Source organism: Periplaneta americana, chromosome 6, assembly GCF_040183065.1.
Source record: "Periplaneta americana isolate PAMFEO1 chromosome 6, P.americana_PAMFEO1_priV1, whole genome shotgun sequence".
Classification (NCBI taxonomy): Eukaryota; Metazoa; Arthropoda; class Insecta; order Blattodea; family Blattidae; genus Periplaneta; species Periplaneta americana.
The window spans coordinates 95,053,623-95,067,047 of NC_091122.1; the positions used below are offsets into that span (position 1 = coordinate 95,053,623).

At 37.4% G+C, this 13,425-nt stretch overlaps 1 protein-coding gene across 5 annotated transcripts in view; it reads left to right on the forward strand.

Annotated features, from left to right (window-relative positions):
- f (espin protein forked) overlaps nt 1-13,425 on the forward strand; it is a 415,448-nt gene that overhangs the window by 168,134 nt on the left and 233,889 nt on the right. For all 5 annotated transcript variants that reach the window (XM_069828470.1, XM_069828467.1, XM_069828468.1 and 2 more), the window contains exon 2: nt 7,968-8,123. In XM_069828470.1, coding sequence (XP_069684571.1) covers nt 8,014-8,123 — 110 coding nt within the window. In that variant the 5' untranslated portion in view covers nt 7,968-8,013. The remainder of the gene's footprint in view (nt 1-7,967; nt 8,124-13,425) is intronic.

The window sequence follows — 13,425 nt, forward strand, 5'->3', positions numbered from 1 at the left end:
CACACGGTGTGAACTAATAGCCAACAGGGTCAGAAGCATTAAAGAGGACAAGTTACTTACTAACAAATGATAGATATTGGTCGAGGTTGATCTGAAAAAAAGAGAGAAAACAATGATACATTATTTAGAATATGAGGCTATGAATGGTCTTCTCCCACTGTTGCTGAATAAGGAATCAGGGTTGCCATCAGACAAAGAAAGGTATTTGTGCTAAATTTTTCCCTATAAAAGTACATCATACAAAACATACTGGATTAATTTTTTGAGAGTATATGCCGATTTGTGTTCATAAGGTAGTATTTTCACACACATTTACATGCAAAGTCATATAATATATATATTGTGTATGTATGTATGTATGTATGTATGTATGTATGTATGTATGTATGTATGTATGTATGTATGTATGTGAATTACATAATTGTAATATAATAATATGTTTTTACTAGTTGGTCATTTATGTTTGGAAATAATTGAGCTGAGCACACCACAGATTAAAGATTGAAGTTTAACCAAACACACGATTTATAACTATTTGGTGAAATAAAGGTTATTTATAATGCCAGTTGTAACAGTTAAATGTCTCTGATATCGAGTAGGTAGACTAAATCACTTTAACTTGCACTGTACTGTAGTTATTTTACAATGTTCACTTTTTTCTGAATTATGCAGTTTTATAACTTGGTTTTATATTAGACTTTAAAGAATATTAACAAAATGTATCATTCCGAATTTTATTGTAATTTATTCAGTCTATAGCCTATATTCAAATTCACAAATGTTATGTTTTATTTAACGACGCTCGCAACTGCAGAGGTTATATCAGCGTCGCCGGATGTGCCAGAATTTTGTCCCGCAGGAGTTATTTTACATGCCAGTAAATCTACTGAAATGAGCTGTCGCATTTAAGCACACTTAAATGCCATCGACTTGGCCCGGGATCGAACCCGCAACCTTGGGCTTAGAGGACCAGCGCTATACCAACTAGCCAACCAGGTCGACCCTCAAATTCACAATGTGTTCTTCAAATAATCATTGGATGATTTTGCCAAATAATATGATTTTGAAAATATGAACATTTTGGGCATATAAATATTTTAGTTTTTCCTTTATTAGGAGGAGTCATTCATCATGGGGATTTGGAGTTTATTTTGTTTTTGTTCTTTGTAACAGCAGAAAACACATGCTCTGTTGCTGCAGAAGAATATGGGAGAAAAGCATTTTGTTAAAGTTTGGAAAATGTAGCTATTTCATTTCAAAGACAGAGTTACAAAATTTCACAAATTCCTGGCGTCTCCGGAAAGGTTCTAGATTTCCATGAAAAGTAATAGTGTAGTAAAATATTGGTAAAGTATTAGATCTAGTACTGGAGTATTGACGGTGTCTACTGTAGGAAATTCACATTTCGAATATTAGCATTATCTTCGTCATGGGGTGGAAAAAGTGGAATGAAAGGTATGCTACTCGTTAGGGTCTATAAGAATGATCGATGGTTTTCGGTAGAATGCGGAGTTATGTAAGCAAAAAGACGAAAATTACTTATGTGATGGTCCCAAGTTAATTATGTGAATAAAGAAAATGGAAGAAAAATTGAAGAGCGTAGATTTATGGAGTAGGCTATATAGTGTTCTGCCAAATGGCAGGGCTTTCACTGCAAACCCAGCATTCTCCAATCTTTCCTATTTCTGTCTTCCTCTTTGTCTCCGCATATGATCCATATACTTCAATGCCGTCTATTATCTGATATCTTCTTCTGCCCCAAACTCTTCTCCCGTTCATTATTCCTTTCAGTGTATCCTTCAGTAGGCAGTTTCTTCTCAGCCAGTGACCCAACAAATTCCCTTTTCTCTTTCTGATCAGTTTCAGCATAATTCTTTCTTCACCCACTCTTTCGAACATAGCTTCATTTCTTATTCTGTGTCAATTTCACACGCTCCATCCTTCTCCAATATGTAGAATAGGGTAGCGTAAATGGATTGAAAATCGTGTAAAAACAGTCATTCGGACCTAGTTCTGCAGATTGCCATCTAGCGGAAAAGAAGGAATCACGCATTGCAAGACCGAAGAGGGTTGGGTCTGAGATTAGCCTATGAGGTTGATGAATTTTATGTTCATAGTTTTTGTGATTTGCATATACGAAATCTAAAGAATACGATTAAAGTTGGAGTCCGTGATAAGTTCAATAGCAACTGTATTACACACTGTAATATTCTACAGACAGAAGCAATTCTGTTTCTCCTGTGAAGCGGCGATTTCAACATTAAAATCTGCTTCGTCGTTCTTCCATGTCTCATTTTTCCTTCATGAATAAACCATCCACTTTTCTTTATTTTTTTTTTTTTGTCGAACGCTTATACTCTTTACTTTTATTAACTTAAACTGAGAAAAAGTAGTTATCTTTTTCGCTATTTATTTTCATTTTCGCAAAGTTTACTTAACTGCATCGTAGTAGGAAGAAAAGAAATGCGAAAATAATAGATACGTTTGTTTCGATATAACGGTAGTAACCGCAGTCGTTTTTCGATATCCTGCGGTATGAATTTTTTCCTTGTTCCTCTTTGTAGAAACCTACAGACTTGACATTCTAACAAACTGTTTAAGTAACCATTGATTGCAAATGATGCATCGGAATTACATTTTAACTGCAGTTAGTTTTTAATTGTGGTTCTGTAAGGAATGGTTAAATTGCTACAGTTTTAACTGAGGTTGATGTTCTCAGTGAATAAAGTAAAGACGTAACAAATACTGACAGCATGTATTTTAGTGTGAAACTTCTTTAGATTGGGTACGAGTGGAACAGAATTCTGTCATTACGGGTTTGTGTACGTTGCTGTATTATTGCGTAAATAAGTTGTTGATGTTACCTGTTTTCACATATTTATACGAATTAATGCACACAGCAGTGGAAGTGCAGCTGTTGCTTGGAAGTGCGTCTTCGTGTATTGTTATGACGTTACACAGTCAATCATTGCCAATTATGCTTCGGACGAAGCGCAGTAGAATTTCTTCAGGAGGAATTTACTTTGGCGATAAATAATTCACCCAGTGAATCAATAAAAAATCCTTGGAACAATACTAACGATACAGTTCTCTAACGTCATTTAAAACGATTCCAGAGTATTCATAGGTCTGTCTTATTTTGGCATGAAGGGTTTCACGGGCGATGTCTATGTGATGAAGGTTTTTCTGGGCTGAGATGCTGTGGTCTACTGGTGTTTCTACCAGACGTTTCGTCTGCTACTGCGACAGACATCATCAATGGTTAGGAATTCTTGATAGAAGTGTTCTAAGTGAATCTGTGGCAAATGATATGGCGAATGAACTAAACTAAACGAAAGGAGAAAGGGAAGAAAAACAATTAAAAGAGTTACGATGAGTTTATCGTGTCCCTTTGCAAGGTCTCTTGGGACTGAAAGTAACTTATATGTGAGCTCCTAGCCTGTAGGCCATTTTTCTCACTCCGTTCACACCGTTCCAGAAGAGACTTGAATTAATTTTGCAGATGAAAAAGTCGAAAAGACCGTCAACTATTAGAACGTTACTTGGCAAGGTATTTACCAAGCTAGGGGATATCACTCGTCATAGCAACAACCGTTCTCCACAGCAGCAGCAGCAGCAGCAGCAGCAACAACAACAACCATTGTCTTCCTTATAAAGGCCCGTTCACACTTAGCGAAATCGAATCGAAACGAAAAGTCTGCTGCCGCTCACATCTAGTGGAATCGAACCGAACAATAGTTTTGTTTTGTGTTTTGTCATACAAAAGAGGATAATTCTACACAAGATTTATTAATTTTTATATACCTACTATTTCAGCAATAACTTTTAATTAGTGTTGTCGAATTTAATCGATTAATCGATGAATTTCTATTGTAATATTAATCGATCAAATATACGAGTATTTAATCGAATAATCGAGTCGATTAAAGTTAATCGGTTGCACTTGATATTAATTATTATTTTGAATAATTTTCCCTCAAAATTATTCAAATCAACTTTACAGCGAATTATACCTGAAAGCTTGATTTGCATAATTATTATTTTGTTAATGCAAACTCAGAGTAAAAATTCCTATAATATTCGTCTTTCAGAAATTCCTTACTTCATACATGATAATACCGTTATTTTGTAACTGCAAAGCAGATAGCGGGTAGCATAGGGCAAATCTTTGCACAAACACTTCAAAAAGATATTCAGATATGAGGACAGTAATCTGATCTACCCCTATTGAAAGTTGAAACACAATGCGAAACCCTTATTAAGTTTACATACTGTTTTGGAATTCGCCTCTCATATCTTAGCCATGACTACACTGTGTGCAGGTGAGAGAGAGTAACTATCTTCTTCTCTTCCTAAAATTTTGTAACCTGATTATAAAGGGGCCAGTGTGCTATTGTTTTGCAGCTTCTTTACTGAGTTTCTAAATGAAGCTTGTGTGTTTAGTTTGCTAAAGAAAAAAATCAGATTCCTGTGGTCTATGAAAAAAGTGAAAACTCCATTATGTCATAGGCCTATGAGAATTTGAGAAGTAAACTCGGTGAAACGTTTGAATTTAAATTCAACGATCGTGAATAAGTGCTTGATGGAAAAAAAAAATCGTGTTTAGTGATGCAGGAAATATTGTTACTAGGTACATGTAGAGCAGCACTTAATTCGGAGCATGTGAATGCACTCTCATGTTTAAAATCATGGATGAAACAGTATTAACTAGGTGAGTCTTCATCTTTTCAATTTGGGTTTGTCTCAAAAATCCCCGGAGAATTGACACAATAAATTATAAGCCTACATAATACATATGTTAGTGAATAACTAAAATAGTATCGTTTTGTAATGCAACGATACATACATACTACATTTTATACTTACACTTATCACCAAACCCAAATTAAATTTAACAATAATTGTGTATTACAGTATATTAAAACTTTTTCAAATCGATCAAAGCTCGATTAATCTATTAATCGATTAAATTCAAATCGTTAATCGATTAAATATTTGATCGACCGACATCACTACTTTCAATAGTAAATGAATTAAGCCGCCAGTAATGGATATAGTTCATTTGTTTTTTTTGACGAAGGCTTTACGAGAACTTACGATCATAACCGAAATAAGAAATTCTGTTCCGGCAGTGGAATAAATATTCTACCTCCTGAATTCTGTTCGATTCGACGCGCCGCTTTTTGCTATCTTCCATTTACATACATTGTGAAGAGGAATTCTGTTCGATTCGATTCCGCAAAGTGGGAGCGGGCCTTTAGTAGGGTGCGGTCCGCACTCGCTGGAACATGGTTTTCATTCGTGGTCCCGGGATGAGCCCTAAAAGAAAAGGGCCACGGACCTGTATTCATTTCCCCAGACTTTGGTGACGGCTCAAAATTAATTATTCTCAGGCTCTAACAGAATTTAACCGTCCCCTTGTACAGATCAATGGAGTCATCAAAGAGCCAATTGGCTGGTCTCCTGATCTGAGAAAAATCATCAAAGAGCCAATTGGCTATTATCTTTTCGTGCCTAGACTTCTATCACCTCTCCTCCTAGTTGGTACCATCGCGTTTCTAACTCCTCCGGATCAGATCGCTGTACTCTTCCCCCTCCCCTCCCCCGTATGTTGTAGCTAATCAGTTACGTCCATTTTCGACTTTCCCCCTCGAAATTTCTAGCGCTCCTTCACTGGGGCGGCGAAACCCGAAGTGAGACAAGTGGCTAAGAGGCTTGGAGCTCACATATTCAGTTTTTCACAGCCCCAACTCCCCCCTTGCAAGAACGTGTTTTCACTTACCTTTAAAGTTTCTCCTCCCACTTCCCCTCTCATTCATTCATTCATTCATTCATTCATTTATTCATCATTCATTCATTCATTCATTCATTCATTCATTCATTCATTCATTCATTCATTCATTCATTCATTCATTCAGTGTTGTTGATTGTTTTATGTGTATAGGCTACGTTTCAGGACTGGATACCAACATTTGTTGAGCTTCATGTCTTCCTCCTTTCGATTTAAGTTATTTATCTTATATTAGTTATCGTAAGCCAATTGTTTCATTTTAAGTTCTGAAAGGTATTGAATAGAAAAGTGTTAAATTTAACCCTAATTTATCGTCCCTCATTGCATGACCATTAAAAAGATAACTACACATTCACAGTTTATCCACTTCTACCGGGCTTAGAGGCTACGCACTCATTTCTCGTAGTAATGTTTCCTAGTAATACTCACTTCATGGAGAATAATAAGTAATCTTCTTCTTCCTCTTCCTCAGGAAGGATGTAGCCTTCCACTAAAGCACTGAGCCATTGTGCACTCTATAAACTGGAAATCAACGCAGCTGATCGCAGTGGGTGACCAACTTCACGATGCTATTGGGTTTACTTTCCTGAAATTCCTCGGGAGAAATGTCTTTCCCGAGATATCGATGCCTGATATGGCTTAAACTTGGCCAGTCCAGCAAAATGTGAGGTGATGACTCAATATCTATCCCACATTTCCTCTGTGAGGCCTGTTATACAGGGTGTTTCAGTAAAAACCTGCAAAGGGTATGCTCTACTGAACATTTTGATATAGGAAACATAGGGTCAGAGAAGCCAGTTCATAGAGATATAGGCTTAAACATGTACATCACTATTACTGATTATTTACAGCTAATTTTTACATGTATTTATTTACATTCAGTTTTATATTATTTACAGTTATTACTGTACAGTACCATATAATTGACAAACCTGAGTTAACGTTAAAATGTACGTAGTATTAAAATATAACATTATTAAAAACATTTAATCATGACCTCACAGGTCATGGAATAGGATCTCCTCTTCCAATCCAGTGATCAGGAAATGTAGGATCCAAATGTAACGATACTGCACTATCGTACTGTTGGATTCTTCAAATGGTATGAAAGGATCTGTGGCAGATTCATAGCATGTTCTGTCATGTGATAATATAAGTACGATAAGACAAAGCCACCTTGTAGGCGATAGGTAAACAAAATATGCATCATGGATTGCCTAGCCTACAGACTCTCCCCTATATGTTTAAGTCCATATCTCCTTAAGCTGACTTCGCAGATCACAAGTTCAGTAGAACATCCCATATGTCCTGTTTAATTTTTGCACGCATTACTGAAACACCCAATATGTATATGCTTATTCAGCTGGTAGGGTCCGGCCAGAAATTCGGTTACTCATCTTAAACTTCTGCCCAGAGCTAGGAGTTGTTTAGTTAAGTCAGATTTTGGTTCTGCAATGAGTTTGATCTGTCTCATAGCTGGTGTAGATCTAGGCTTCTAGTAAACCCATTATTATCAGGTTCTCCTTTAGAGCTTGTTTGATTGTAGCTACACTTAGAGATGCCAACATAAGGTTCCGGACCATAGCAATAAATGGAAGTTCAAGTCGGCTTGTTCATTGCCGTACACTCCATTGTGTCTTGGAACCTAAATGAGGTGTACTTTATGTATTCTGGATAAGGTTTCCAGGGTAATTCTGCATTCTTCAACCTGGAGTCGACTCTGTGCACACTTGGCACATCCAGCGCAACCAATCAGAAAAAAAGTAGATACACATGCTTCTCCTGAGCACAAGTTAGTTTTGCAAATACTTCAGCTTGGAAAACCGTAGCATATTGATTAAGAGGAATATTATAGACATTATAGTCTAGTCGTATTTACAGTAGGCCTGTGTGCCATTCTTATTTATAATGTGAAGAAAACATTATCAATATAGTCTTATCAGAAGTTATAAATGAAGGGTCATAATGTGAGTTTTATGAAATAAGTTCATTTATGCAGCACAATAGGTAGCCTAACTCCTGTATCGGGAGATCCTGTTTGACATGGTTGACCAATTCTTTTCTGAAGTCGACAAAGGATGCATCTATATGAGCACGAAATAACCGTGACTTCATAAAATGTTGAAATGAAGCGTACCAATCGAATTGCAATGAGAACAAAACGTATGTGTTGCAGGTACGGACGTGTGCATGTGCTGCGCTGGTTGCTGTGGGAGGCGGAGATGCCGGCGCTGGAGCGCAGCAGCAACGGCGCCTTGGCGCTCCACTACGCCGCTGCCAGGGGCTGCCTGGACTGTGTTAAGCTGCTCGTCGAGTCGTCCACGGAGCTCAGGTATGCATCACGTCCTACATCGTGAAATTCTCGTATCTGCGTTGTTACAACTATGATCGTCCTAGGAATCTCTAGAGTAGAAATACGAAATAATACCTCTGCGCAAGTGGTAATTATGTGTGAAAGCTAGGACCAATGACCGCTCTGGGTGAGGCATTGGTTGAACGAAGCTACCAATCGCTTGCAGGCATGGGATTATTTCTATCTGAACTGTCACGAGCATCTTACCCCTTAGCGGACTTGATCTGATGCTATCCGCAATACACTCCGGCACAGATAGACTCCGCCTCCATATGCGCCAAGTCACTCTGCAGATTCGTGGGACGGACCATAGAGTCCTGCGTTTGGTTACTTTGAATACAAGTTAGGTGTACTTTGATCGTACTAGTTTCGCTTCGTACGAAGAACAAGTTGCCAGTCAACAGTGTTCACGCTGTATTCTCTCCCCATACGCTCCGGTACTGTGTTTACATTTATTCTTGTACCTGTGTCTATAAGTCGTCAACAACAGTAATAGTAGGCTTACTCATGTACAAAAACCACTTGGATTTAATAACAATAATAACGAAATAAAATAGAGCTCATATATAATAAAAGTAGTTTTCTTTAAACAGTTAGACAAATTAAATATTTTCAGGAGCTATCACATTATTCCCACAGATCCAATGAGGAAGCCATTCGACCTAAGATACATTTACTGAAATATATTTAAACAATATTAAATATCTATGCGATGCAAACACACGCTCTCGTAGACACTCTGTGCTCTTCACTGAAGCTATGTAGTGGCAATATCTTCATATGCGCAACAATGTAACAATTTTTAACTAAGAAGCAAAATCGAATTTCTTCCTACAACCGATTAACTATTTGAATTTAGGCTAATCGATTAATCGACAGATAACTAGAGTCCTACGTTTGGACACCTGAAGTCTTCAAGCAAACCTCAACACTGTAGGTATGTATGGAGTAGCCTATACTGTAGCTCGGTGGCATCCGACGCTACTCACACACAGTTCAGGTCTGCTGTTCAGTGAAAATTCGAGAACAAAACAAAACTAGGTGCTTGGAGATAAGAATTTGGTAGCGAGCGCTTCATTAGGAAAGAAGAAAATGTATTTTATTAGAAAGAAGGAGAATTTTTTTTTTTCATTTGAAACACTTAAAATATTTACATTCATTATAATGTATAGACACTCGTAAAGCACGCAATCTATTAGTCTCCCTTGAGGAGAGGCACTGACTTTGACTACTCGCACGCAGGCCGCTCGGATGAGCTCGTTGTACTACCCGGGCTGGAATGGTGTGCAAGCCCTAAGGTCCCCCCGCGCTACAGATCACACTGCACACCGCCTCCGAACTCCCCTAGAACCTACATGATCCGTTTACCTTACACGTAGGCCTTAATCCCGGTCCCACAAGTTACCATGAGCCCAGTGGAGAGCCCACGGTGCATAGCGCTACCAACAACGATATAACTTATCCACGAGGTTCAAGTTCGGCGGCGATACGCAGCCGACTCTACATCTACATCGGAGCAAGCTCGAAACCTAGGAAAGAAACGGAGATTATGATGAAAGAAGGGAAGTGTAATTACGATGGCAAAATGATTCCGAAGTCCAACGCCGGAAGTTAAGGGAAAACTTCGAAAAAAAAAATTAACCATGTAACTTGATCGCTTTATTTCACGATTAGATGTGCAAACCGTTACTCCACACGGTGGGAAAGCATGTAGTCAATATGATTGGTTTTATTTCAAGTTTGTACTGAGATTAGTGTTTTTATTAGTAATTCCAACCTTTAATTAGATCTAAAATATCTAGATGCGGCTTGCTTAGTAAAAATCAGGTAGAGTGGTAGACAAATTCCGGGAGCCAGGTAGGCATGGCGACTAAATTTTAATGTGGCACCTGAGTTTTTTTATATAGGCCTAATTCAAAATTTTTTATTTAGACTGAAAAGTCCCGGCTTCGCGCCCGAGTGTCAGTATAACTTTGAGAACGCTCCGTGTTGCACGCAATCTCGTATTGATTTGATTAGACTTAGCAGTTCTTTTCTAGGGTAAAGGCGGCAGGAGCGTGGTGATGTTCCCATCATGTCCTCGTGTCGAGGTAAAGAAAACTTGTACTGCAAACTCTACCTCCATAGTCCGTACGACAGGGACACTTGTACCTTGTATTTAAAATAATCTTACCCAAATTTAGATTTTAATACCACCTTGTGAAACTCGTAAAAATGAAATTCAAAGAAAGTCAGCCTGGCACAAACGAGTCATTCTGTATCAATGTTATGTTTTATTTAACGACGCTCGCAACTGCCGGAATTATATCAGCGTCACCGGTGTGCTGGAGTTTTGTCCCGCAGGAGTTCTTTTACATGCCAGTAAATCTATTGACATGAGCCTGTCGCATTTAAGCACACTTAAATGTCATCGACCTGGCCTGGGATCGAAATCGCAACTTCGGGCATAGAAGGGGTTATACCAACTGCGCCAACCAGGCCGTCTCATTCTGTATATGCATTAATTAAAATGATTCTAGCCAGAATACACATTGCAGTTACAGGCCTGAGTTGAAATTACTGCTTCAGCAGCGATTTTGAAGTTCGGTTACACCTTCAAGAGTCTATTGCAAGTGTTGAACTTACAGTAGATGCCGATTGCATTCCCTTCGGTTTTATATTCATACTAGTGGCTTGTGCAGCAAATGCTGCAAACTAAGTTAATTAGACGTTCAAATAAACATTTTGCATATTTATTTTCAAAGAAGAATACCAGACATTTTAAAAGTTATTTGCTTCCATAATAATGAAACATACTCCCTCTGAATGTTTTCTTTTTATGCAAAATACTTTTTCTTGAACCTATCCACCTTTAGTTTTTGAGTTTCAACGCGAAAAAGCAAGTAAAAATGTCAGGAAGCTCAGTGGGTTTTTCATTGGGAGTAAAACAATAGCTATTTCAGGTCATTGTGGATTGTCAGGTTTGCTATGCTTTCGAACAATAGACATAGCATCTTGGTAGGCTTATAGCTGCTGCATGTAGAGCTTGAAATGTGGAGGTTAAAATCATTTAATCCTGCTAAGAGATCTTGCTGAAATGATCGGGAGACTACAAAATTTTCTGGGCCTCTTATTTTATTAATAAATAATACGTTTTGGTCTTTCCTTAGGAACTGTAATTTTTGCGCTCACTCGAGCTAATACTGAAGAGAATGACGGATATAAATATTTACACCACACCGCCATTAAGTATATGGTAAAGACCCAACCCCACTTGAATAATAACTATAAAAATATTTGAATTTTAATAACAACATTATTATCTTACGTAAGTTTTGCAGTTTTATAAATATACTATATAGCCGCCATTCAGTAAATTATAGAAATGAAGATCTAATTTCAGATATTCTCTGCATCTACTTACATAACTCCAAAACATTTCACTTTCATATCATCAATATAGCATTAATATGTATAATTAATGAAAAATTGTCACATCATGGCATTAACCTAATAATATTTAATTTATAATGGTAATAACGCCATCAAACCACTTCAAGTTTGGTAGATTTTAATATCCAATACACATCTGTAGTCAGAAAATTACACATCGTAGAATCAGACCTATAAGTTATTTTTAGTAAGTCTTGAAGTTTTTAATAACTAATTGAATTTGAGCTCTAAATATGTCAGCAGTCCTGCAGGTCATGGCCTTCGTGTAATAGCCTATTGTTTATTGCACTACATCTCTATCGATACAGACGGTAGTGGTTTATTGTAGTGTGTTTTTTGTTTTATTCTGAAATACAATTAGTTCTCAAAACTGACGAAAGATGGATTTTGGAAAATAGGAAAATTATGTAGGAAAACTAACACTTCACTGAAAGTTACTATTTTTCTGAAAATCCTTGGATGCCAAGCTTCAAAATGACGACTCATTCATTAAAATGCGTTCAGCCGTTATCCCGTAATTTCCATTACCAGTTCAAATTATATATATAGATACCGTATCGTAACAGAGTGGGTTTGGAATTGAACGGGTTACATCAGCTTCTTGTCTTTGCAGATGACGTGAATATGTTAGGAGAAAATCCACAAACGATTAAGGAAAACACGGAAATTTTACTTGAAGCAAGTGAAGAGATAGGTTTGGAAGTAAATCCCGAAAAGACAAAGTATATGATTGTCTCGTGACCAGAATATTGTAAGAAATGGAAATATAAAAATTGGAGATTTATCCTTCGAAGACATAGAAAAATTCAAATATCTTGGGGCAACAGTAACAAATATAAATGACACTCGGGAGGAAATTAAACGCAGAATAAATATGAAAAATGTCTGTTATTATTCGGTTGAGAAGATTTTGTCATTTAGTCTGGTATCAAAAAATCTGAAAGTTAGAATTTATAAAACAGTTATATTACCAGTTGTTATGCATGGTTGTGAAACTTGGATTCTCACTTTGAGAGAGGAACAGAGATTAAGGGTGCTTGGGAATAAGGTTCTTAGGAAATTATTTGGGGCTAAGAGGGATGAAGTTACAGGAGAATGGAGAAACACAACGCAAAACTGCACGCATTGTATTCTTCACCTGACATAATTAGAAACATCAAAACCAGAAGTTTGAGATGGGTAGGGCATGTAGCACGTATGGGCGAATGCAGAAATCCATATAGAGTGTTAGTTGGGAGGCCGGAGGGAAAAATACCTTTGGGGAGGCTGAGACGTAGGTGGGAGGATAATATTAAAATGGATTTGAGGGAGTTGCGTTATGATAATAGAGACTGGATTAATCTTGCACGGGATAGAGACCGATGGCGGGCTTATGTGAGGGCGGCAATGAACCTTCGGGTTCCTTAAAAGCCATTTGTAAGTACTAAGTGAGCAAGTATACGTACCGTATTTCAAGAATAACTTAGGACTGACGCTATTTTTTGCTCTTACATTTGATTAGGATTAATTTATTTAAAATACGGTAGATGAACAGTGCATTAATTATTCCACTAGTTCATGTTCGAAGTGTAAGACACTGAATGTCTTTTTTCTGTACAGAATGATGAAGGATGCTATTCTTATTTAGAATGCACATATATTTTTTTAGTATTTACCCAATGGGTATGCTGAAAATTGACATTTGTTAACACCCCGCATTTTCAGTTCAATTTATGTACCTACTGAAACTGATGCATTTTTATGACAACATTCGCTTAATCTCTCGTTCTCTGTCGTACTTCTAGCTGCTGTGTGATACGTAACCCAGACTCAACACTAACCCCGACGAAGAGGTACGTTCTAGTAACAA